The sequence below is a fragment of the Python bivittatus genome, unplaced genomic scaffold, assembly GCF_059951505.1.
Source record: "Python bivittatus isolate LINGU-HERP-01145 unplaced genomic scaffold, Pbiv_v1 ctg000570_np1212, whole genome shotgun sequence".
NCBI classification, from domain to species: domain Eukaryota; kingdom Metazoa; phylum Chordata; class Lepidosauria; order Squamata; family Pythonidae; genus Python; species Python bivittatus.
This window is the reverse complement of record NW_028277097.1, coordinates 24,663,956-24,686,540: the sequence shown is the minus strand read 5'-3', so window position 1 is coordinate 24,686,540 and position 22,585 is coordinate 24,663,956. Positions and strand designations below refer to the sequence as shown.

Below are 22,585 nucleotides of genomic sequence, written 5' to 3'. Positions count from 1 at the left end.
GAAGGGTGCCATGCTGTCCAAATGGCTGCTCACCTGGAAGGAAGCTAGGCATTAGCATGGTAATTTAGAGAGGTATGCTTGGAAATAGGCATGTGTGAACTTTGGCACTAACCATAATGAAGATGGTTTAGATTTGGCTTAGTGTGAACCCACTCATTGTGGGTTTGTAAAACATGTTTTTTTGAGTATAGGGTTGTAAGAACAGGCCTGCTGGATCAAGCAAAGGTGTTTCTTAATTCAGCATTTATTTTTCATGTTGACCCACTGGATGCCTCAGAGACGCCCCCAAGCAGGACACAGAGACTCATTCCCCTCGTATTATTGCTCCCCTGCAATTGGTGTTTGGAAACGTGTTGTCCCCAACCTGGAGAAGATACTGAGTCTTCAAAATTGAAAACCCTCAGCAGAGCCATGAATTTATCCCCTTTTAAAGCCATTGCCACATCTTGCAATAACAAATTTCACAGGTTAATGATGCACTACCTGAAGAAGTGCTTTCTTTTGACTGTTCTAAGTCGCCTTTCAGTCAACTCCATTAGATGACCCCGTCCTAGTGTTTCGAGAGAGGGAGAGAACATCCCTGTTCATTTTCTCTATACCATACATGATTTTCTATACAGTGTCTCAATCGTGTCTTGCCAGTCTCCTTTTTCTAAGCAGTGACCTGGCAAACAGCAAATGGTAGCATCTAGCTAATCTTGGAAAAGCTATGCTGAGTAGTATTTAGATGAAAAATCTCTCTCTCCTGCCACTGTTCACTTGGAACCAAGATTTGCAAGCCGGCTGCCCAGAAGCTGGAAATAACATGGAGCCTTCAAGACTAATAGCCATTGGTAGACATGTCTTCCAGGAATGTAACCAATCCTTGTTAAAGCTGTTAAAATTAATGACCATCACCACAGCTAAGTTAACATCTTCATGGAACTATCCATTTTGAACATCAAGTTCTTTTTTCCTGCTTAAAGACTCCATTGATTTATATGTGAAATTTTAGTACGTCATAGTTCCTTGAATTGCATTGCATTTTCCATTTGACTGATTATCGACCCAATTTAAAGAGGTCCTTCCAACTCTTCACAATCACATTTAGTTTCGCCACCCTGAATAGTTTAGTAAATTGCCTGTTTATTCCTATTCTGAACCTTCTGTTTTTAAAACAGTCCATAAAACACAGTTATGCTTATCCCAAGGCTGTTAGGGTTTCTCAACAACCTTTCATGGGGAATTTTGCCAAAGATGTTGTGGAAAAATGCCTCCTTAAATTACGAACTGAAGCAATTGGAGATAGATACAACGAAGTATATTTTATTGCCATACACAGCTATAGTGATCAGCGGGTTCCTCATCAAAGGAACACAGAAAAGCTCAAGGCTCACAAGTTTACAAATTGTATACCCTCTGAAGCATTTATAGGACTTATAAAAGCAGTGTAAATTACAACACAATCTTCACTGCAGGAATGTAGGATCTGATAATATGGAGTGACCTTCCTGTGGGCTACCTCAGCATCCTGCTTTTCTAAAGAGACTCCAAGCTCATCTTTTCTACTGATACTAGCATCTTCTAACATAAACTCTATCCTTCATTGTACCCATATATTGACTCTGACTCCTTCCCTTCCAGGGTCATCAGGCAGCTTCAGTTTGCCTACTCTGCCTAGTATGCACTTCAGGATCAAGTATGCAAGGACAATATTATTCCCACACACACACACACACAAAGGCTTTTTGATATTTCACATATGCAGTAACAAGAGGGCTGACTCCATTCATACACCACCTCTCAAAGGTCCTCTATGGAATCCATGCTGATTTTCCTTCACCAAGGCTAGTTTGTTCCTCTGTGTGCTTAGTGATCTTTTTCTTTGGTTGCCATTTCATTATTGTCTGGTATAGACATTAATTTGACACAACTAGAGTTTCCCAGATCTCCCTTTTAAAAATCATATTGGTTCCCTTCCAATCCATGGATTGATACTGATTTGAAGAACATTTTTGCTAGGAAGTCAGCAATTTCACATTTCATTTCTCAAGCAGATGTCATCAGGGCCTAGCGGTTTGTTATACTGTGGTCTTTTAGGATATCCTAGAACATCTTCTCTTGTTCTCTCCATTTGTTTGAGTTGTTCCCTCCCCATACAGGCTGAGAGATCTGTTCTATATTTTCTGCAATAGTTACCAGGAGTTACGCTTGATTCAGGGGAGTCTTTCTTTTTGCAGTGCTGAACATCGTTAGTGACATCAAAAGCTGCCTTATGCTAGCTTGGACTATTGTTTCATCTAGCCCAGTATTCCTTGTGTGAGGAACAGTAACTTGCTGGGGTTTTTCAGGACCACCCAAATGGCTAGAAGTTCAACATGGGACCTTCTGTACCTAAAGCAGGCGCTCTTTGGGTTTGTGGACTAATTCTTCCAAACTGATCAGATGCAATGTAATTATTACCTTGTTTTTTTCTGACATTTATTTCCATGTTTATTGTTGCCAGGATGAAGAGGAATCTCTGAATGAAGTGGGCTATGACGACATTGGAGGGTGCAGAAAGCAGTTAGCTCAGATCAAGGAAATGGTGGAGCTTCCTCTTAGACACCCTGCTCTCTTTAAGGCAATTGGAGTGAAGGTGAGGCTCTGACTTCCCTAGAGAATACTGTTTTCTGACACTGCTCTGAAGCTTGAGTTGTGCTCTTTGTAGGTAGACGCTGTATCCTACAGCTACGTCTTAAGTTGAAGAATTCAAGATCCATGGGGGTGCTGCATGAGGCCCCTCACACTGTGCAGTGTTATGCTGGTTGGTCTGTGTTGTAGCATTATTGGAGCTTAAACTTTAAGTCTTCGGCCTTAATGTGCCAATGCTGAATGTGTGTCTGTATTTTTCCAGCCTCCTCGTGGAATCCTCTTGTATGGTCCGCCTGGTACTGGGAAGACCTTGATTGCCAGAGCAGTGGCTAATGAGACTGGAGCATTTTTCTTTCTAATAAATGGTGAGTAGCTTTGTGTTGACTGTTTCAACTGTATGCATTGTGTGGCTTAAGCAAAAGACAGTGTTACCACCAACAGGTACAGTACCTTTAACATGAAATTCCTTAATTCTTCTGATTGAGATTATTTTAGATTGTCCAGTAACAAAGCTTCTCTAATTCACTAATAACCTAAAGCAAAATTAAAGCTAATAATGCAATAAAAACAAGTAAAACAGTGATAGATCAAAAGCAGTTATTTAAAAACACAACAGGGGAAACATAGCACAGACACAATTTAAAACAGAATTGCCTGTTTAGTTACAAGATCTAGTTTCTTCTGAGAATCTCATTGTCCTCCTGGGCATTTCATTTTCAGGGGTATGAAAGATGCTCTCCTGTCAAGTTGTCTTTGCAACCTTATCTTAAGGAAACTAAAGGAAGTGCATAGACTTGATGGTACAATCAATGCCAGTAAAAAAGAAACAGGCTGTGTTTTGTGGGGGGGGGGGTTAAGTTACATCTCTATCAGGATTAACTGAGGTAACTTTAAAAAGCTGAAAAGGCTTGGTTCTTTGAGGATGGCAGCACTGCTTATTTGCTAGAAGAGTAGTGGACCAAAACAAAGATTAATTTCATTTCATGTACATTTCTATTGAATTAGCATGAAATATGCATGATGGGGTGACTGTCCAGCCACGTACTTCATCATTTTCAATTTTGGCCACAGATATTGGAGGTCTCTGGGGCCACATGTGCTCTGGGACCTCAGGTTGTGCCCCTCTGATGTAGAAGAGGGACTGCATATTCTGCCACCACCTACCTAGGCAAGTGCCATCTTTCCGGTTTTCCATAGGGCCTGAGATCATGAGCAAGTTAGCAGGGGAGTCAGAGAGCAATCTGCGAAAAGCCTTTGAAGAAGCCGAGAAGAATGCTCCTGCCATCATCTTCATTGATGAATTGGATGCTATTGCTCCAAAGAGAGAGAAGGTGAGTGCGTTGCAGCTTTCTATGGAGAGCAGATCCTGGGAACACAGAGGAGGGGAGGGAACAGCACTGTTACAGAAAATGTTCCTGAGTTTGGGGTTGGAGGGAACATGAGTAAGAGACTCAGAGTGACTAAATTGAGCAGGAGAATTGCTTTGGCAGGCTTTCCATATACTCTTATGTAACCCTACAACAGATCATTCCAGAAATCCAAGCGGTTCTTGTTTCCTGAGTTTGCTTTGCCTCAAGGGGCTTGACATCAATCTTGAAAGCCTGCCAAAAAAATTATCAAGCTCAACTTATACCTATCGTAATTAAGGTGGAATTCCTCAAAGTTCCAGCTGTCCCAGCTTCCCCATGGTGACGTGATCATGATCTGGGTGTTTGGCAACCAGTTCACACTTATGACGGTTGCAGTATCCCGCCGTCACGTGATTGCCATTTGCAACTTTCCCTGCTGGCTTCTCACAAGCAAAGTCAATGGGGAAGCTGGCAGGGAAAGTTGCAGTTCGCTCCAGTAGGTTGCTCATACCCTCTCCCACCCAGCAACAGCCACCCCCAGCCCCACCACGCTCACACCACACCTCATTGGTCACCCACACACCCTCTTCCACCTGGCAGCAGCCACTTACTTGCCTGCTGGCCTGCTTGCAAGCTGTCTGGGACTCGTTTAATGACCCACAATCCTCACTTAACAATGGTGAGGATTTCTGGGATTGCTGTCGCTAAGTGATACGGTCATGTGACATTGCGTTTTACAACCGCATCGCTTAGCAATGGGAATTCTGGTCTCAATTACTGTCATTACGCGAGGACTTCCTGTACCTCTGTTTGCCAAAGAGCCATGCTTATGGGTTGATTTATCCAAATGCAACCAGTATCTCCAGTGAGCAAATCAAATCAAGCCAAGGGTGTTTATTCGTTTCTATTAGTGTTTATATATTGCTCTGCTTCCATGGACTCAGGTGCTTTACAGCATGATAACAACCAAAGCCAAACTATATATAACAAAAGGACAACATTGAAAAAGATAGAACGGAGCCCCAGGTCCGCTGCCTGCACTGAAGGCTCGCTGGAACAGAGTGGTTTTAAGTGTCATACAAAAAGCATGTAAGTGGGGCTCTTTGTACATCAGAGAGCAAGACAGGCTGAGTCTGGATGGGAGAAGCGGTGCCAAGCCATGTCAGGTTCATAAGTGAAAACCGCATCTGTAGTGTGAGAGTAATTTCTCTGCTGAAGGAAGAGGAGTTACCAGAATAATGGACAGATGCAGTTTGCACTGCCTCACAAGCTGAACCACCTCCCCTCTGCGTGCAAGAAGTGTGGGGAAGCCAACAAGAGTTTTTCCTCCAGAGAGAGCTTGTATGGAGGGTTTCATTCGACAGTGAGATTTTCCTGGAATTCTTGTGTTATAACTTCAGCCTCCGTTCTGACCAATATTAGTAACCAGAGTATTTAGGTTCTTGTTCTTTGGATTAACCATTCCCAGTCTAGACTGTCAAAGGAGGAGTCTGATATTTGCGGTATGAACTAAAACTGCACTTGATCCTGCGTCTGTCTCACTGTAATCTTAGGGGCTGGTTTCTCTTATTTCTTGGTTTTAAGCCCCCCTTCTTTAGGGTGTTCTCCTTGGGATCCCTTCCTTGGGGCCAGGTTCTTTCCTTCCAGGCCCTGATTCTCTCGGGTGGTCTTTCTGCAGACCCATGGGGAAGTAGAACGGCGCATTGTGTCCCAGTTGCTGACACTCATGGATGGCTTAAAGCAGCGAGCTCACGTCATTGTCATGGCTGCTACCAACAGACCAAACAGCATTGATCCAGCCCTCCGGCGATTCGGTAACTAAGTTTGTTCCACTCAGGTGGGGCTGTGCATTGGTAGATGTGATAGGATAGTGATATGTGTTTGACTGATTGTCAGTGAACTGCCCCCCTTGCAGCAGTCTGAAGACAGTCAGTATAGCACAACTGTGCCCAAGTGTGTCAAAGCCCCTGGGGAATTTTCAAACTTGCTGTGGTTATGAACTTGTGAACTCTTGGGTTGAGATTCCCTTAAAATGAAATAATACTCGTCAGATACAAGTTGCAGTTCTGCTTTTCTCAGATACTTTTTTACATGCCAGTGAGGATACAAATTTGGGGACAGTAGAAAAAGAGTAAGAGTTCTTTCTTGCTGGCAGTGTGCACTGCAGAAAGCTGGCCTTAATTTGCACCTGAAGCCCAGTTCATACGTGCAGAAGGAATGAGTAGTAAACTTTGACCTGGATTACAAACTTTGAGCTATAGTTGATGATTTGCAGGGAGGAATAGCATTCTGGAAAAGGAGCGTGCTACCCTGGTTCATGGTGTTTGTTTAATTACAAATAAGCAGTGTGCTTACCGGGGCTTAGTACTCCTAGGTGTGTTGTTGTTTTTTTTTAACCCATTCAATCATGTCCTATTCTTGGAGACTGCCTGGACAAGTCCCTGCAGTTTTCAATGTTTTTTGAAGTGGTTTGCTGTTGCCTCCTTCCTAGGGCTGAGAGAAAGTGACTGGCCCAAGGTCACCCAGCTGGCTTTGTGCCTAGGTGGGACTAGAACTCAGGGTCTCCCGGTTTCTAGCCTGATGCCTTAACCGCTACACCAGACTGGCTCTCTATGTAGAAGTAAAATCAATTTAAGTTGGTATTTCTTCCAGTAAATTTGACTATTACCAGAACTGCATTTCATCTGATCTTGAACATATGTGGTTCTCAGTGGGTAAAGGCAAAAGGCAGAACTTAAGCATCAATAACAGCTGAGAAGTAAAATGTGCTTGCATGAATAACTCACTTGAATCATTAACCACATATTGTATGGTATAAAATCTTCTGCTAAATGCAGATTGAACAGAAGAAAAATTATGCTTTTGTACACTTTCAAGGACCTTTCGTGTCCTTGAGATTCTTGACTCAGCTGCATCCCCCCACTCCAAAATGTTTACTGGTTGCCAGAAGTGGTTGATGAAAATTCCCAGGGCTGCCCCGTCCTGGTAGGCTCCTCTGCTCCCTGCTTTTCCATTTTGTTAACATTACATGGCTCTTCTGAGCTGGAAGGAGGATAATTGGAAGCCTCCCAAACAGACCCCTTTTCCATGGGTTCCTCAGGCAAAGATTGCCCTGGCTCTCTTTAGTCAGGCTGTGCAGCTGGGGCATTCTTCACTCTTCCTCCAAGGACATCTCCCTTCAGCCCTGCCCTGGAAAAAAAAGAAAGGAAGCTGCTTGGGATTGTCCTGCCCAGAAATGCAGGATATGATCAGCCTTGTTCAACTGTGGATGTGGAAAGATTTTAAGGAGAAATTCCCTTATAAAACCAGGGAAGCCAAATCTCTAGATATAAAAAGGAATTTATTGGAAAAGGGGGATGTAAAGGAAAAAAAGAGAAATCAGCAATTGCACACAAAGAGAATTCTAATTCGGTTTAGCTAAACCATTTTTTAATATCTCCTTGAATAGGCTGTTGAGTGTCAGCATGTATTCTCTGGGGGGCGTTCGAGAGAGAGATAATCTGCTTGGATGTTCATAGGCAGACCCCGCCCCCCTTTCTTCTTCCTCCTCCTCCTCCTCCTCCTCCTTTCTTCAGCATTCCCAGGTTTCTAGAACCCGGGAATAAGTATAAGCTGGCCTTGTTGGGGAGATGCATCTAAGGAGGCCTCTCAGCCTGAGGTCAGTGTATCAGATGCTTCAAGGGGCACAATTGTTCCATACCAAAATGGGGGGTGTCGCCATTGCATTGGCCTTTTTGCAAACAATAGTTAGTTGAAATCATCTTTTAACTGGATACAAGAAACTATTGACTTTAGTTGGCTCGTTATGCAAAGGAAAACCGAGGCAGGTGTGGAGTTTTCCTAGTTGAGAGAACCATTAAGCAACAAACCAGCAATTGGAGCTTTTGTTTGCCAGGAAACATGAAAAGCTGATGTATCCTCATTATTCCTTTGATGCGCTTTTTTCTTATTCATGTAGTAGCACAAGCCCTGTCCTTTTTAAGTGTAGAGAGGTTTTGTACCATTTCTGATCTCTGCCATTTCAAGCCTATCCACAATACACTTAGCAACAAAGATTTATTCGTTTATTTCATGGGATTTGTAGCTCACCTCATTCCTAGCAGATTCTGGGCAGATAGAGAGTAAGAGCAATTAAATAAAAAACGAGTATACAGAATTACAGTAATGTCATCCCAAAAAGTCAACAATAGATTGCAGAGGTCCCACGGCTGCCATGAGCTGCAGTTTGACAAGGAAGCAGTCTGATCATGGCAAAGGACAGGTATTAATGTCCAGATCATGTCTCATCTGCTCCAAAGTGAAGACGAGACCAGGTGTGTGCCCCCCCCAGGTGTGCCAGGGCACCAGTTGCCTCAGATGAGGCCATGAACTCACAGACTGCAGCGTCACTGTCCTGCAGGGCATGGAGGCCACAAGTCACTTAAGACTCATAGCCTTGGGAATTTCCAGCCCCAGCCTTGAGATGAAATCCAGAAGTATCAGCCACTAGTTGGTTGTTACACCAGCAGCAGGCCTGGATTGTCAGTGGTAGCAGGTGGACAAAGAGAGTGCTTGGAGGGCTTTTTGCTACGGCATGCACAAAACAGGGATTGTAGCTGTTCACTGTCTGTCCTCAGCCAGAGTGTGAGGCACCAGCTTTTCTTTCCTAACTGCAAGAGGCACTCATAAGTGGTGGTGTGGAGCTACTCCCAAAGGAGTAGAATTGAATCCTACCTGTACATTTGTTGAGACAGTGGTGCAGAGTCTCAACTGACTGTGGTCTGAGTCCTGCTGGCATGTTGGCACAAAGTTTGGCTCTTGGATGTTGCAAAGGGCAGGTATAGGGCAGATGGAAAGGTCATTGTTGCCCTTGGTCCACCGCAGGTCGTTTTGACAGGGAGGTGGACATTGGCATTCCCGACGCTACTGGCCGCCTAGAGATCTTGCAGATCCACACCAAGAACATGAAGTTGGCTGATGATGTTGATCTAGAGCAGGTTGGTTCATTTTTTCAAAATTGTAATTAAGCCATTGTAATGTAAACTTAAACTTAATAGCAGGTCATAATGACAGCAATAAAACAATCATACCAAATTGTGAGGTGGGTTCATTGAAGATTATTTCCTTCTGTCCTTCCTTCCTTCCACTCAAGGCAGCAAACATAGCTACCACATACCTAATACTCCTGCCTCCTCCTATTTTCCCCACCATGACAACCCTGTGAGGTGGGTTGGGCTGACAGAGAGGGACTGGCCAGAAGTCCCCCAGCCACCTTAAGTCAGTGCTCAAGATCAGGTTCTGTCAGAATGGTGTACAAATGAGAGCACAATCCCATGCATGACAATTACTAATTATGCTAAAAGCTATTATTGCTTGTCTAAATTCCCACACGTTGGGAGGTTAAGCACTGATCCAATGTGCTGGAACCATCGCCAAGTTAGTTGTGTACTTCCATATGCTTGTGATGAAAACAGTCTTTCAATTAGTCCGGGAATACTCTTAAGCTGTGCATTGTGGTTCTTAAAGGGAGGTGTAGTCTCTGCCAGAAAGGTTTCCCAACCTGACAAACCTCTATTTTTCTAAGTTACGCTCAGCCCCTTTTCTCTCTTCTGTTCCAATATCTACAGATTTGCACCTTACTTAGATCCATAGATGGAAAAGATGGGTTAAGGATATGGCTAGGCATGAGGCAATTAAGCAGGAACTGAGTTAGATTTGAAGGAAACAGCCAGAAGAGGGAGCACAAGATAAGTAAAATCTGAGAGTTCTGAAACTGGGTCAAGCCTGACATTATTCACAGCAGATTTCTGTGCTTAATGTCTCCAAAAATACCTAGACTGTCTTCACTGAACATAAAAAGTATTTAGTGCGAAATCTGTACGAATTGTATTGTCCAAAGCTAGAGGCAGGTTCAAAGAGCATATCTGGTTATATCTGTGTCAATGAGGGCCATGTGGACCTAGGCATTGTTGTGGGTCCCTTTCTTCTAATGCTAAAAGCTGGATTCCATTTTCTCAGAGTAGGAGCACATACTTACATGTGTCCCTTCTCTGGCTTCAGGTGGCCAATGAGACCCATGGCCATGTTGGAGCTGACTTGGCTGCGCTGTGTTCAGAGGCGGCACTGCAGGCCATCCGGAAGAAGATGGATCTGATTGACCTTGAAGATGAGACCATTGATGCTGAAGTGATGAATTCACTGGCCGTGACCATGGATGACTTCCGGGTAAGATAGCTGATGATATCTTTTACCTCTCTTGGTGTGGAGAATTACCCTGATCAAGCATGCGCTGAAATAGCAACACATTCTCTCCCATCTTGTCTCTTTGCAAATATCAGTGGGCTCTAAGCCAGAGCAATCCCTCAGCACTGCGTGAGACCGTAGTGGAAGTCCCACAGGTGACCTGGCAAGACATCGGAGGCTTGGAAGATGTCAAGCGAGAACTCCAGGAGCTTGTTCAGGTGAGGCTGTTTGTGTCACTTGCCCAATGGCTTTCCTGCTGGAAGTTGCAGCTAAGAGGCTACTCTTACAAGCAGCTGTACTGGGACTTTTTTCTGTTTTCAGCAGATGCTATTGGGGCATAGCCTGCTTTTCTCTCTCAGCTGTTAGGCATATTTTTAAAAAAATTATTCTAAGCTTAAAAATGGCTGTTAAATGTATGTTTTTGAATGGTTCTGTTTTCACTGCCTGTCAAGTATTTATATAGCATTAGGATTCCTGTATTTGTTTATTTATATTAAATTTATAAGGCCACCCAACTCTATAAGTTGAGTGATATACATAAAAAGCAGTTAAAAACCCAAATGTCTGGAAGAAAAGCAACCATTAAAAGGCAATCACACGTGTGAGACCTGCCACCCACTCTGACCCAAAGCTTGGGGAAAGAATCAGGTTTTCAGAGCCTTTGGAACACAGTGTGGGGGCCAGATGTATCTTGGGGGATGGTATTCCAGAGAGCTGGTGCTGTGACAGAGAAGGCATACTTCCTAGATCACATCAGGTGACACTGCTTAACGGATAGTGGAGCGTGCCAACACTGCCCAGTCTTATAGGTCAGGCAGAAACCATGGCAGACAGATGGAACTTTAAGTAACCAGGCCCTGTGACATGAGCTTTTAGGTGGACATACTCGCACCTTCCCAAAAAAGTAGCTATGTAGCTATTTCTAAAAGCATCTGTCAACATCAGATTGGGGGCTGTAATAACTTAATTCCAAAAGAGTAAATTAATGCTTTTAGCTGTATTGGGTTTAGCTGCAGAATTATTTTGATGCTTGTTACATTCATAATATGGTTCAGCTTCATCTTTAATTTACATACCTCCAGTCTGGTTGCTATAAACATGAGTTGGAGAGAGTGGCTAGTGATTTTTGCTGGAGTAGTAATACAGGTAGTCCTTGTTTAATGACCATTCGTTTAGTGACTGTTCGAAGTTACGATGGCATTAAGCTATTTACAACCGGTCCTTGCACTTACGAACATCGCAGCACCCCCCCCCATGGTCACATGATCATGATCTGGGTGCTTGGCAACCAGCTCACACAACAGTTGCAGTGCCCTGGTGTCACGTGATCGCCATTTGCGGCTTTCCCAACCAGCTTCCAGCAAGCAAAATCAATGGGGAATCGCACAGTGTGCTTAACAACCGCCACCAAAAAATGTCATAAAATCAGGTACAGTCACATGATGTTTCGCTTAACGACTGCCCCACTTAATGATGAATTTTCCGGTCCCTATTGTTGTTAAGCGAGGACTACCTGTAGTTGCAATATTAGTAGTTGCAATATTAGTGAGATCTACACAATGATGGTGGGAGAGATAAAAGAGACGCTTAGTTTTGAGCTAGTTGCAGCCCTCTTCCTGCCCTTGGCTTGATGTGATTTATCCTTTCTGTCTCAAAAGCCACGAGTGGGTGATATGGGCAAGTTTTGTGTCTGAAATGTTCTCCTTTCCTATTTTCCCCACTGTCTCCTCTTGGAGCTGACATTGAGTTCCTTCCTTCTTCAGTACCCAGTGGAGCATCCTGACAAATTCCTTAAGTTTGGCATGACCCCATCTAAAGGGGTTTTGTTTTATGGTCCCCCTGGCTGTGGTAAGACCCTGCTCGCCAAAGCCATTGCCAATGAATGCCAGGCCAATTTCATCTCTATCAAGGGTCCAGAGCTGCTCACCATGTGGTTTGGAGAATCAGAGGCCAACGTGCGTGAGATCTTTGACAAGGTAAGGCTCTCTGCTTTCTGTTTCCCCCTTTACCCTGGAAGTATCCATGCGAAGCTCGGCCAGCCAGATACTTCACGGAATTTAGTAACTGTTGTCTTGCTCCTGGCTCAGATTCATTGCCTCAGACACAGGAAAGGCTGTTCATCAGTTTAGTTCTGTTTAAGAGCATTCAGTTGTTAATAGCTTTCCACATTCTAGATAACATTCAATCATGCAGCATATTCTGAGGCCTTAAGTCAAAGGGTAGCAACATTTTATTGTCCAGGGACCACGCTTAAGTGTTGAGTGGATGATACAAAAATGAGGGGGTGTAATTTTTTAAACAAGTATTGAACCCCCCCATACCCCTCCCAACTCCTTGGGAGTTCTGTGCAACATTTAAATAATTGTAAAGAGTTTTAGCTTTCCCACTTTGTTTTCAGGGAACTGAAACGTCTGACATACAGTGGGGCAAAAAAGTATTTAGTCAGCCACCAATTGTGCCAGTTCTCCCACTTAAAAAGATGAGAGAGGCCTGTAATTTTCATCATAGATATACCTCAACTATGAGAGACAAAATGGGGAAAAAAATCCAGAAAATCACTTTGTCTGATTTTTAAAGAATTTATTTGCAAATCATGGTGGAAAATAAGTATTTGGTTACCTACAAACAAGCAAGATGTCTGGCTCTCACAGACCTGTAACTACTTCTTTAAGAGGCTCCTCTGTCCTCCACTCGTTACCTGTAGTAATGGCACCTGTTTGACCTTGTTATCAGTATAAAAGACACCTGTCCACAACCTCAAACAGTCACACTCCAAACTCCACTATGGCCAAGACCAAATTGCTGTTGAAGGACACCAGAAACAAAATTGTAGACCTGCACCAGGCTGGGAAGACTGAATCTGCAATAGGCAAGCAGCTTGGTGTGAAGAAATCAACTGTGGGAGCAATAATTAGAAAATGGAAGACATACAAGACCACTGATAATCTCCCTCGATCTGGGGCTCCATGCAAGATCTCAGCCCGTGGGGTCAAAATGATCACAAGAACGGTGAGCAAAAATCCCAGAACCACACGGGGGGACCTAGTGAATGACCTGCAGAGAGCTGGGACCAAAGTAACAAAGGCTACCATCAGTAACACACTACGCCGCCAGGGACTCAAATCCTGCAGTGGCAGATGTGTCCCCCTGCTTAAGCCGGTACATGTCTGGGCCCGTCTGAAGTTTGCTAGAGAGCATTTGGATGATCCAGAAGAGGATTGGGAGAATGTCATATGGTCAGATGAAACCAAAGTAGAATGTTTTGGTCTAAACTCAACTCGTCGTGTTTGGAGGAGAGAGAATGCTGAGTTGCATCCAAAGAACACCATACCTACTGTGAAGCATGGGGGTGGAAACATCATGCTTTGGGGCTGTTTTTCTGCAAAGGGACCAGGATGACTGATCTGTGTAAAGGGAAGAATGAATGGGGCCATGTATCGTGAGATTTTGAGTGAACACCTCCTTCCATCAGCAAGGGCATTGAAGATGAAACGTGGCTGGGTCTTTCAGCATGACAATGATCCCAAACACACCGCCCAGGCAACGAAGGAGTGGCTTCGTAAGAAGCATTTCAAGGTCCTGGAGTGGCCTAGCCAGTCTCCAGATCTCAACCCCATGGAGGGAGTTGAAAGTCTGTTGCCCAGCGACAACCCCAAAACATCACTGCTCTAGAGGAGATCTGCATGGAGGAATGGGCCAAAATACCAGCAACAGTGTGTGAAAACCTTGTGAAGACTTACAGAAAATGTTTGACCTCTGTCATTGCCAACAAAGGATATATAACAAAGTATTGAGATGAACTTTTGATATTGACCAAATACTTATTTTCCACCATGATTTGCAAATAAATTCTTTAAAAATCAGACAATACGATTTTCTGGATTTTTTCCCCCATTTTGTCTCTCATAGTTGAGGTATACCTATGATGAAAATTACAGGCCTCTCTCATCTTTTTAAGTGGGAGAACTGGCACAATTGGTGGCTGACTAAATACTTTTTGGCCCCACTGTACCATCTTTGTGCCTGTAGCACTGCCTGTCTAGGGCTTCTCTGTGGTAGGGGCATCACAGTTATTCTGATGAATATAGGAATGTATCTAAAGTTTGCAAGGAATCAGGAAGTCCTGAAACTGGCCAGCAGTTTCCAATCCCTGGAGGCTTTGGTGATAAGACTGAAAAAACTAACCAAATAGCAGAGCTCTTGGAGCAAAGGCCAATTCAGGTGCCTTGAGGTTGTGGCACCTGACGAGATAAACAGCAATATTGGTTGCCAGGAAGTCTACTTCCTCAGACCAACTCTCTGAGCCATTAGGTGCCTGGAAGCAATATGCGACCTACCCATCCCAGCACCCGAGTTGAGATGACCTGCTTGTGCCTTGGCATCTGCATGTTTGACGAAGTGTCCTTTCCTTGGCAGGCCCGCCAAGCAGCTCCCTGCGTGCTGTTCTTTGATGAGCTGGACTCTATTGCAAAGGCCCGTGGTGGGAACATTGGGGACGGTGGTGGTGCAGCAGACCGAGTGATCAACCAGATCCTCACAGAGATGGATGGTATGTCGACCAAGAAGAACGTTTTCATCATTGGCGCTACCAACCGGCCGGACATAATTGATCCGGCTATCCTGCGCCCTGGGCGCCTGGACCAGCTGATCTACATTCCTCTGCCTGATGAGAAGTCTCGTGTGGCCATCCTTAAGGCCAACCTGCGGAAATCACCTGTTGCCAAGGCAAGTTAATATAAATGGAGGAGTTGTAAGACTGCCATGCATGTCTGTGGATTTAATTTCAGACACTGATATGTTTTAATACCTATTCAGGAGAACAGAACAATCCTTTGAGAATTCAGAAGGCAGCCATTCCTGTTTTTTTCCTTCACTAAGCTTAAGCCCAACATAAACCTTGGCTCTAGCTTGATGTAGTAACAGTCAACAAATAGGAACCCTTGAAGCCCTTTTAAAGGCAATATTTGGGTGGATTTCTGAGCTGGAGCCAGCTGGCCAGCCTCTGTGCAGTGACAGAGGGAGCTCAGGAGAGCAAGGTGCCTTCCTTCTTGTCCAAGCACTTGCTTTCTTCTGAGGCCCTGGTAACACTCTCCTGTCTTTTACTCAGTTGGTAAAATCTAAGACTCAAGCCATGCCATGCACTGCTGGAATAGTTTCAGTTTCCCATTCCTCATAGCTGTAGAGAAGAGGTTGTTAAAATGTGTTCCACGTCTCCTATATTTGCAGCTATTGTTGTTTAAATGTCTCTGTTTTTCCTGGAGTTGTGTTTCCATTCTGTCCATGAAGCCAGCTGCCAGCAGGGACTTGGTGGGCATATGCGATACGTGGAATTTTCCTTGTTTCTTAGGATGTGGATCTGGAGTTCCTGGCCAAAATGACCAATGGCTTTTCAGGAGCTGATCTCACAGAGATTTGCCAGCGGGCTTGCAAGTTGGCCATCCGTGAGTCTATTGAGAGCGAGATCAGGCGGGAGCGCGAGAGACAGACCAACCCCTCAGCAATGGTGAGCGGTTGTTGCTCGGGGGAGGTGTGACTGGTGGAGATTTGCTCTTATACCTGAGGTCTGACCTTCACTGGTCCCTGATGCTGACAGCCATGATTTCGCTGGTTTAGGAAGTTGAAGAGGATGACCCAGTCCCTGAGATCCGTCGGGACCACTTTGAGGAAGCCATGCGCTTCGCCCGCCGGTCAGTCAGCGATAACGACATCCGCAAGTATGAGATGTTTGCACAGACCCTGCAGCAGAGCCGTGGCTTTGGCAGCTTCAGGTACGTCGATGGCGTGTTTTGGAGCCTGCGTCTATGATGCAGGCTCCTGTTTCTGTCTCTGGGTTTTTGGAGGAGCCTGAAATCTGTGAGCACTATCGAAACAACAAACAAAAGTGCCAAACCTTGGACTTGTATACAGTTCCAGCTGTCTAACAGATGCTGTCCTTTCAATGGATAAAACAAATGAGATGGTAGCAAGCACTGTATTCACTTGAAAGGAAGGCAGCCTTGGATCTCAGATGGTGGGAGGAAGGCAGCGAGTCTGATCAAAGACGAGTGAGAGCCCTCATTCAGGACTGCCTCATGGTGATAGGAGCAGCAAGATGCCAATATTTCTCTGCCCTTATTGCCTCCGCCATTAGTCACCCAGTGGCCTTGTTGAGGCTGACACAGTCCCTGTTGGGACAGATGGGCCACAGGACCATCTGCAGGGCCATTGTGAGGAATATCTTAGGTATCTGGTAGACAAAGTTGCTCAGTTCACTCAACCCCAGCTGGGCAGGTCTGGCTGAGATGCCTGGGTCTCATCTTGTGGGGTGATCTGGGATGTGAGTCGGTGACTCTGGATGAAGTGGAAGGATTCCCTGAACTGTTAGCTTGGCCACCTATTTATTAGATCCAGTTCCCTCCTGGGTTGTTAAGGCTGCCTGCGAGATCACCTGCGGTTGAGTCCATGCTGCGGCATCAGACTCTGAGGGATGGAATGGCGCACCACCTCCTCAAAAGGCTGTCCCTGGACCCAACATTTATGGACAATTACTGTCCTGTCTCCAACCTTCCCTTTTTAAGGAAGGTTATTAAGAAGGGGGTTGGACTGCAGTTACAAAGAACCCTGCATGAAGCAGATTATCTGGACCCCTTTCAGACACATTTCAGGCTGTTGATCGATACTGTTGATCAAGGAATCCTTCTGGACCAGCTGCAAGGTTTGAGAGCACTGTTTTATGGTGGTTCTCCTCGTTCCTTTGTGGCTGGTTCCAGTCAGTGTTGATGGCAGGAGGGATCGTTCTCTCAGCCCCTCAAATGTGAGGTGTCACAAACATTTTCTCCTGACTATTATCTACCTGAAACTGCTGGGTGAGGTCATCCACTGCTTTGGGGTTTGGTATCATCAATATGCTGATGATGCCTAATGATACAGCTCAACCCTGAGCCAGGCAAGTGATGCTGTCAGTGTCTGTCCCAGTGCCTGGGGTCTATGAATCTGGATTGGAAGAAATTGATTCTGACTTAATCTCACCAAGACTGATTGGCTAAGTAGATTTTAGATTTTGCACCTGAAACCAGTCTTGAAAATCTCTTCCTGCTGCCTCAATAAATATACATGTTGCCCTTTGGTGCATATGAACTTGCCAGGTGATAACTCCAAAAATGGCAGGGCCAGAATAAAATTAATACCAATCTAATAATCACTGATTACAATTATTTGTAAAATATGACATCCATTTATAAAATTAATTGATTCCTATCTGCATCACCCAGGTGTACACACGTGTGTGCACACGTGTCCCCCCAACTGAAAAATAGCTGAAAAGGATGGTGGTGAGATAAGAGAAAGAAGTAACTGTATTGTGGAGAGGAGGAAGTAATGGGATGGGGATGAACCAAGGAGAGCACATCAGAAAAACTGTCCCTCCTGTGTTTAGCTACTGCCTTTGCATCTCCCGCCCCTTCCTTCCTTCCTTTCCAGCACCCTCAGTTTACAGATAGTTATGGGGAGGGATTGTCTTGATGGATAGTGAAGCCAAGAATATGTACATGCTTATCTGGGCACCCATGATTTTAACAAAAGTTTAATCAGATGAGGCTGGTCTCTTGTAAGCATTGCAGAGAGTAGCTGCTCATCTGCTTCTTGGATTTATATCTTGCATGGTCTCCAGGCAATGTACCTGGCACTTTCTCCTCCAGTTTTTACCACAACAGCTCAGTGAAATAAGTTGGTTTCCTGGCCCAAAGCCTCCTGGGGGGACCTAAGCCTGGGTCTTCCCAGTCCCAGTCCAACGGCTTAACCAACACACCCAGCTGGCTCTCTCGACCTCTTATAATCTCGCAGTTCAATGCAACCACAACTCTTAATTGCATCCAGAGATACCCCTGGTTCCTGGTGATGTTAGCAGAATGGGGGGTTGTATGGAAATAAGCAAGAATACCCTACTTGGGAGGAAGAAATGCCTTTCCTGCATTGGCTTGCCTGCCCTGTGTGGGGCTCTTTGGTGCTACTCTCAAGCGGGGGGGGCGGTCCATTTTGCCTTTCCGGATGTTGCAGCCCAGCTTCCCATAACCCCAAGTGCCAGGCCATGGGCTGTGCCTCCCGCCCTCTGGCCTGCAGTCGAGTTGTCCTTGTGGTCGCTTACCTTCTTTTTCCCCTCTGCTTCTCCGGGCAGATTCCCATCGGGTAACCAAGGGGGTGCTGGACCAAGCCAGGGCACAGGAGGCAGCGGCGGCGGCAACGTTTACAGTGAAGACAACGATGATGATCTCTATGGTTAAAGTGCAGCCAGAGTGGACCAAACTCCAGAACAGGCCGCGTTGTACAGGGCAATTCTAATGGTCAGTGGACTCCTGGCTTCTTCATTCCTTGGTCAGACTCATGTAGCTGCGTGTCAGGCTCTGTAAGCTGGGGTCTGCTGTAAATGTAAGGCGGTGGTTGGCTGGTTTGGTTGGGAGGTAGGAAGGCAGTTAATGAGGAGGGGAATTGACTTCTGGGAAATTTCTGTTCTAGTTTTATGGCAGAATCAGCAGCTTTAGCAACGGGTACAACAATAGCCTGTAAAAAAAAATAAATAAAAACCCACAAAAATAAAAAAGTCCCATAACTTCAAGTTGGCCTAAATGTTCCTTTGTTCCTGATTAAACTCATTCAGCTCTTCCTGCCTCTCTGGGGAATATGAAAATAGGCTTTAGTGCTGTTCCTTGAAGGCCATGCAGTTTCTCTAGTAATGCCTCCAACAGAGGAAATGTAAGGCGCTTTTCTGTGGGCAGGATGCATCTGTGTGATTTTTGCTTAAAGTAGTGTTCCGTCGGCCACAAGAAAGAGAAGGATGTGTCTGTCTCAAGGGAAAGCATTTCTCTGCTGTGCCAGCCTCTTCCTCCTACCCCCGTGCTAGGCTTCACCGACTTGCTTTCTCCTGGCCTGCATTAGGTCTATGCTACTTGGTGCTTATGTGAAACTCAGTGACCTTATGAACCTTGTAGAGGAGGAGGTCTTCTTTCGCTTTTGTGGATGAAGGTCTGAAAAGAGAGCTTTGTCTAAGACCACTCAGGTACTTCTTTTTTCATGCTGCACTATCAGTTGAGGCCGAGAGGTATGGTTTATTCCTCTAAAGGCCACCAAACTTGAACTCAATCAACTAACTTTAGTTAACTTTCATAATGTGGCCTATTACTGACTTGAGGTATGATTCACAAGGCCACTTGTGGAGAAGTTGAATTCGTTCTGGGAGAGCTTGAATAGAAGAAGCTCCCAGTGGCGTGTACCCTCCAAAGCTCAGAGTCACAAAACATAAATGTAGGATGTGACTAAGCGAGCTTAATAGTGTTCACACAAAACCTCTTTTTAATGTTGGAGTACTTGGAAAAGGCTGGAACCTTGTAGAACACAGTTCTGGAGCAGGAGCTGGGTGCAATTAATAAGATGTAGGGGCTGCCCCTCTTATTATCTTCTGATTTAAATTCTTCTTTTTGTGTTTACCCTTTGTCAGTCCATGGATGTATTCCACCCACAGACCAATTATCATAATTTCAGTAACTCTGTTATGGCTCTATGTTTTTGTTTGTATGTGTAAGTTATTTTTCTGAAGAAATCTAACATTGATGTGAGCTCTTATCCCTTTTCCTTCCGCTCCGGAGGCTAGCGCCACAGAGAGGGAAGTGGCTGCAAAGCAGAAGAGTTAGCCAGCTTTCTAATCCTAAAGAAGGGAGCGAAGCTTGCCTGGGTTTTCCTTTTCTAACAAATGCAATCAAATCATGAAAATGATGAGAGGCAGCTCTAGCCCACTCTGACCGTCTTCTAACTCTTTTCCCTCACTAAGGTGGCTTGCATACATCAGGGTTCTCCCTGGCTTAACCATGACTTGTAGTCAAATGAGTTCGTAGGTGAGGGTAAGGTATAAGCACTGAAAGCTTACAAGCCCCATGGTGGCTGAGTCCGCTGTGAGATTTGGGTTCATTGTTTTATTTCTACAATTTACATCCGACCTTTCTGCCCCTCAGTGGGGCTCCCGTCCGTTTCCTTTTGCATTGGGCAGGCATCTGTGTCATGGCTGTCGGGCTGCCTGAGCGAGGAGGCCAGTCTGTGGGACTACTCGGCCGTTCCCTCTTCAGCACAATAAGCTGCCTCTCTGGCCATCAACTGGCTAAAAACCCTCAGTAATCCCAAGTCAGACGCCGATCAGATTTGACATTTGTCGGGATCAGTATTATGTCTAGACTGAAGTAAATGCAGGAATAGGGAACCTAGTCCCCATCCAGCCCAGTTCCCCCTTTTCTTCCAGCGCTGCCCTAGGCCCGCAGTATCGTTTGGCTGCCTGGGCCTCGGGTGGGAAAGAGGGCGTTTTGCAGAACTCTTGGTAGAAGGGCTCGAGTCATCTTCTCCGTGAGCCAATTACGGTTTAGGTTCTGATTCGTGGGGGTGGAAACATCGCTCGGGAAAACTGGTGTATAGGATATATTTTGGGTCCAAGGATGTTCCAGTCAAGACTCGGTGGAACTATCATATCTAAACCACACAAGCTGATTTCATACAATACACTCAGCCATAAACCATGATTTACAGTGGCTCAGTTTACCTGTCTTTCCAAGCCAAACCCAAACATAGTGATGTGAGATCCAGGTTGCAGAAATAATGGTAATAAAGTGGGTCCACCCCTTGCCTAAAAGGTACAGTATGGTTAAGGAGCTCTGGAGCATTTGTGAAGTAAGGGGCCGCTCCTACAGTGAGCTTTGTAGATGGGGGTACCATATGGATACTTGCGGTTCTGGCAGATAGTTACGGCTCAGTTCACACCACGTGCTGGGACACCATATGGTTTGGTCTGGGCTTGGCCCACTGTGAACCAATGTATTTTGCTGTACAGGCCATGGATAAACTAACAATAGCTTAGCCTAGTCAATGAAAACAGCTAGCTGTCCCTCTGGAAAACTCCCAGGAAACTGGGGTGGGGGTGGGGAATACTTCAGAGTGAAGTGTCATTGAAGAATATGATCTTTGCAATTTAGATGCTAAAGTGAGCATCTAGCATTTTGGATAGCAGGTCCTTTTAGTCCAGTATCTTCACATCACTTTGCCAGAGCTGTGTATGTTTTCCTTTACCATGCAATGTTTTTGCTCACTTTATCTATCCGTATGCTTGCAGGGATAGGAGCCCTTTTGAGACAACAAAACTTGCCAAAATTCAAATGAAGTGCAAAGATTTTGTTCAGGTTGCTGTCAGTTTTTCCTGGGTTTTTTGTTTAGTTTGCTTGGAAATTATTTATAGCGCAGAGGCACATCAGGGTAATTCTCTGCAGATGTTCAGGTGCTTAGTTGCAGTTCAACTTTCAAATAATAGTAGAACCACCTCCAATGTATGTGTTCAGCATTTTTTTTTAACATCATTACTGTTTGTTATTTATTGGCCTGCTTTTTAAGATTGTGGTCCTTCCCTTTGAACCTAAAATTGACTGCCCCAACATGCCTTCCCCTTCTTTTACACAGAATTTGCTAGGAGACTAAAGGCTACACCAGATGGTATTGATTTAGCCAACGTATTGGGAGAACCCCATGCTAGAACATCCTAGATAATTCGAGAAATTAGGAGGTTTGTCAGGAATGATCACTGGATTCTCATATTGCAAGTTTTGCTCATACGACCTATTGCATTATCCTTAATGCATCGTCCTTTGTTTCAACACAGCTAGTTTGTGGCCATCTATCTTGTGCAAACCCAGCAAGGCCATAGCCGTCAGCTCGGCCTCTAGCAGCAACATGGCTCTAGCTCTCATACAAGCTTAAAAAGAAACCAAAGGGAAAAGGAAAGGTCCAGCATCTTTAATAAACACAGAACATCAATCAGGCATCCCGTGCTATGCCTAGGTTTGTTTCCCACAAGGTCTCTCCCCTTGCAACCTTTGCTTAGAAGGCTTGTGCTGATGTGCAGGATGAGGGCCTGTGAGGTTGGCCTGTGTCTTTTTCAGCATGCGACCATCCCAAGTTGAGTGTTCAGTCCCTTTGGGCCACTGAGATTAGGTGGGTGGGCATTCTTCATAAACGTGTTGTTCAGCGCTGTCTAGCTAAGTGTCAGTGCAATGTTCCTGTGCTTGAAAGGACTGTGAAGAGGGATTGTAATGAATGGAGTGGGCAGCCACACACCGGGGATGCTGAAAGTGTTCATATTTGGGCATAGAAATATCGTATGAAGGGTGAAGATAAATGTAAGTAAAGCTTCTGGGTGTGTGAAAACCTCATTCCATGTAAGAGACATTCAGCTAATACAGGAATTTTCTTCCAGTAGCCAGAGCACAAGCCAGAGAGAGAGAAAGACACAACTAAAATCGTTCATCATGTTAAATCCAGAGGACATCTCTCACTCATTCACACACACACACACACACACACACACACACACACAGTGTGGTGAGACTACAGGATAACTT

At 45.0% G+C, this 22,585-nt stretch overlaps 1 protein-coding gene across 1 annotated transcript in view; it reads left to right on the top strand.

Annotated features, from left to right (window-relative positions):
• The window catches only part of VCP (valosin containing protein), a 30,641-nt gene extending 11,867 nt beyond the window's left edge, over nucleotides 1-18,774 (top strand). The window contains exons 6-17 of the mRNA XM_088152892.1: nucleotides 2,486-2,617; nucleotides 2,876-2,978; nucleotides 3,811-3,944; nucleotides 5,641-5,776; nucleotides 8,826-8,938; nucleotides 10,002-10,166; nucleotides 10,280-10,402; nucleotides 11,948-12,160; nucleotides 14,601-14,909; nucleotides 15,532-15,687; nucleotides 15,798-15,952; nucleotides 18,337-18,774. Coding sequence (XP_088009018.1) covers nucleotides 2,486-2,617; nucleotides 2,876-2,978; nucleotides 3,811-3,944; nucleotides 5,641-5,776; nucleotides 8,826-8,938; nucleotides 10,002-10,166; nucleotides 10,280-10,402; nucleotides 11,948-12,160; nucleotides 14,601-14,909; nucleotides 15,532-15,687; nucleotides 15,798-15,952; nucleotides 18,337-18,442 — 1,845 coding nt within the window. The 3' untranslated portion in view covers nucleotides 18,443-18,774. The remainder of the gene's footprint in view (nucleotides 1-2,485; nucleotides 2,618-2,875; nucleotides 2,979-3,810; nucleotides 3,945-5,640; nucleotides 5,777-8,825; nucleotides 8,939-10,001; nucleotides 10,167-10,279; nucleotides 10,403-11,947; nucleotides 12,161-14,600; nucleotides 14,910-15,531; nucleotides 15,688-15,797; nucleotides 15,953-18,336) is intronic.
• Nucleotides 18,775-22,585: the final 3,811 nt, after the last annotated feature.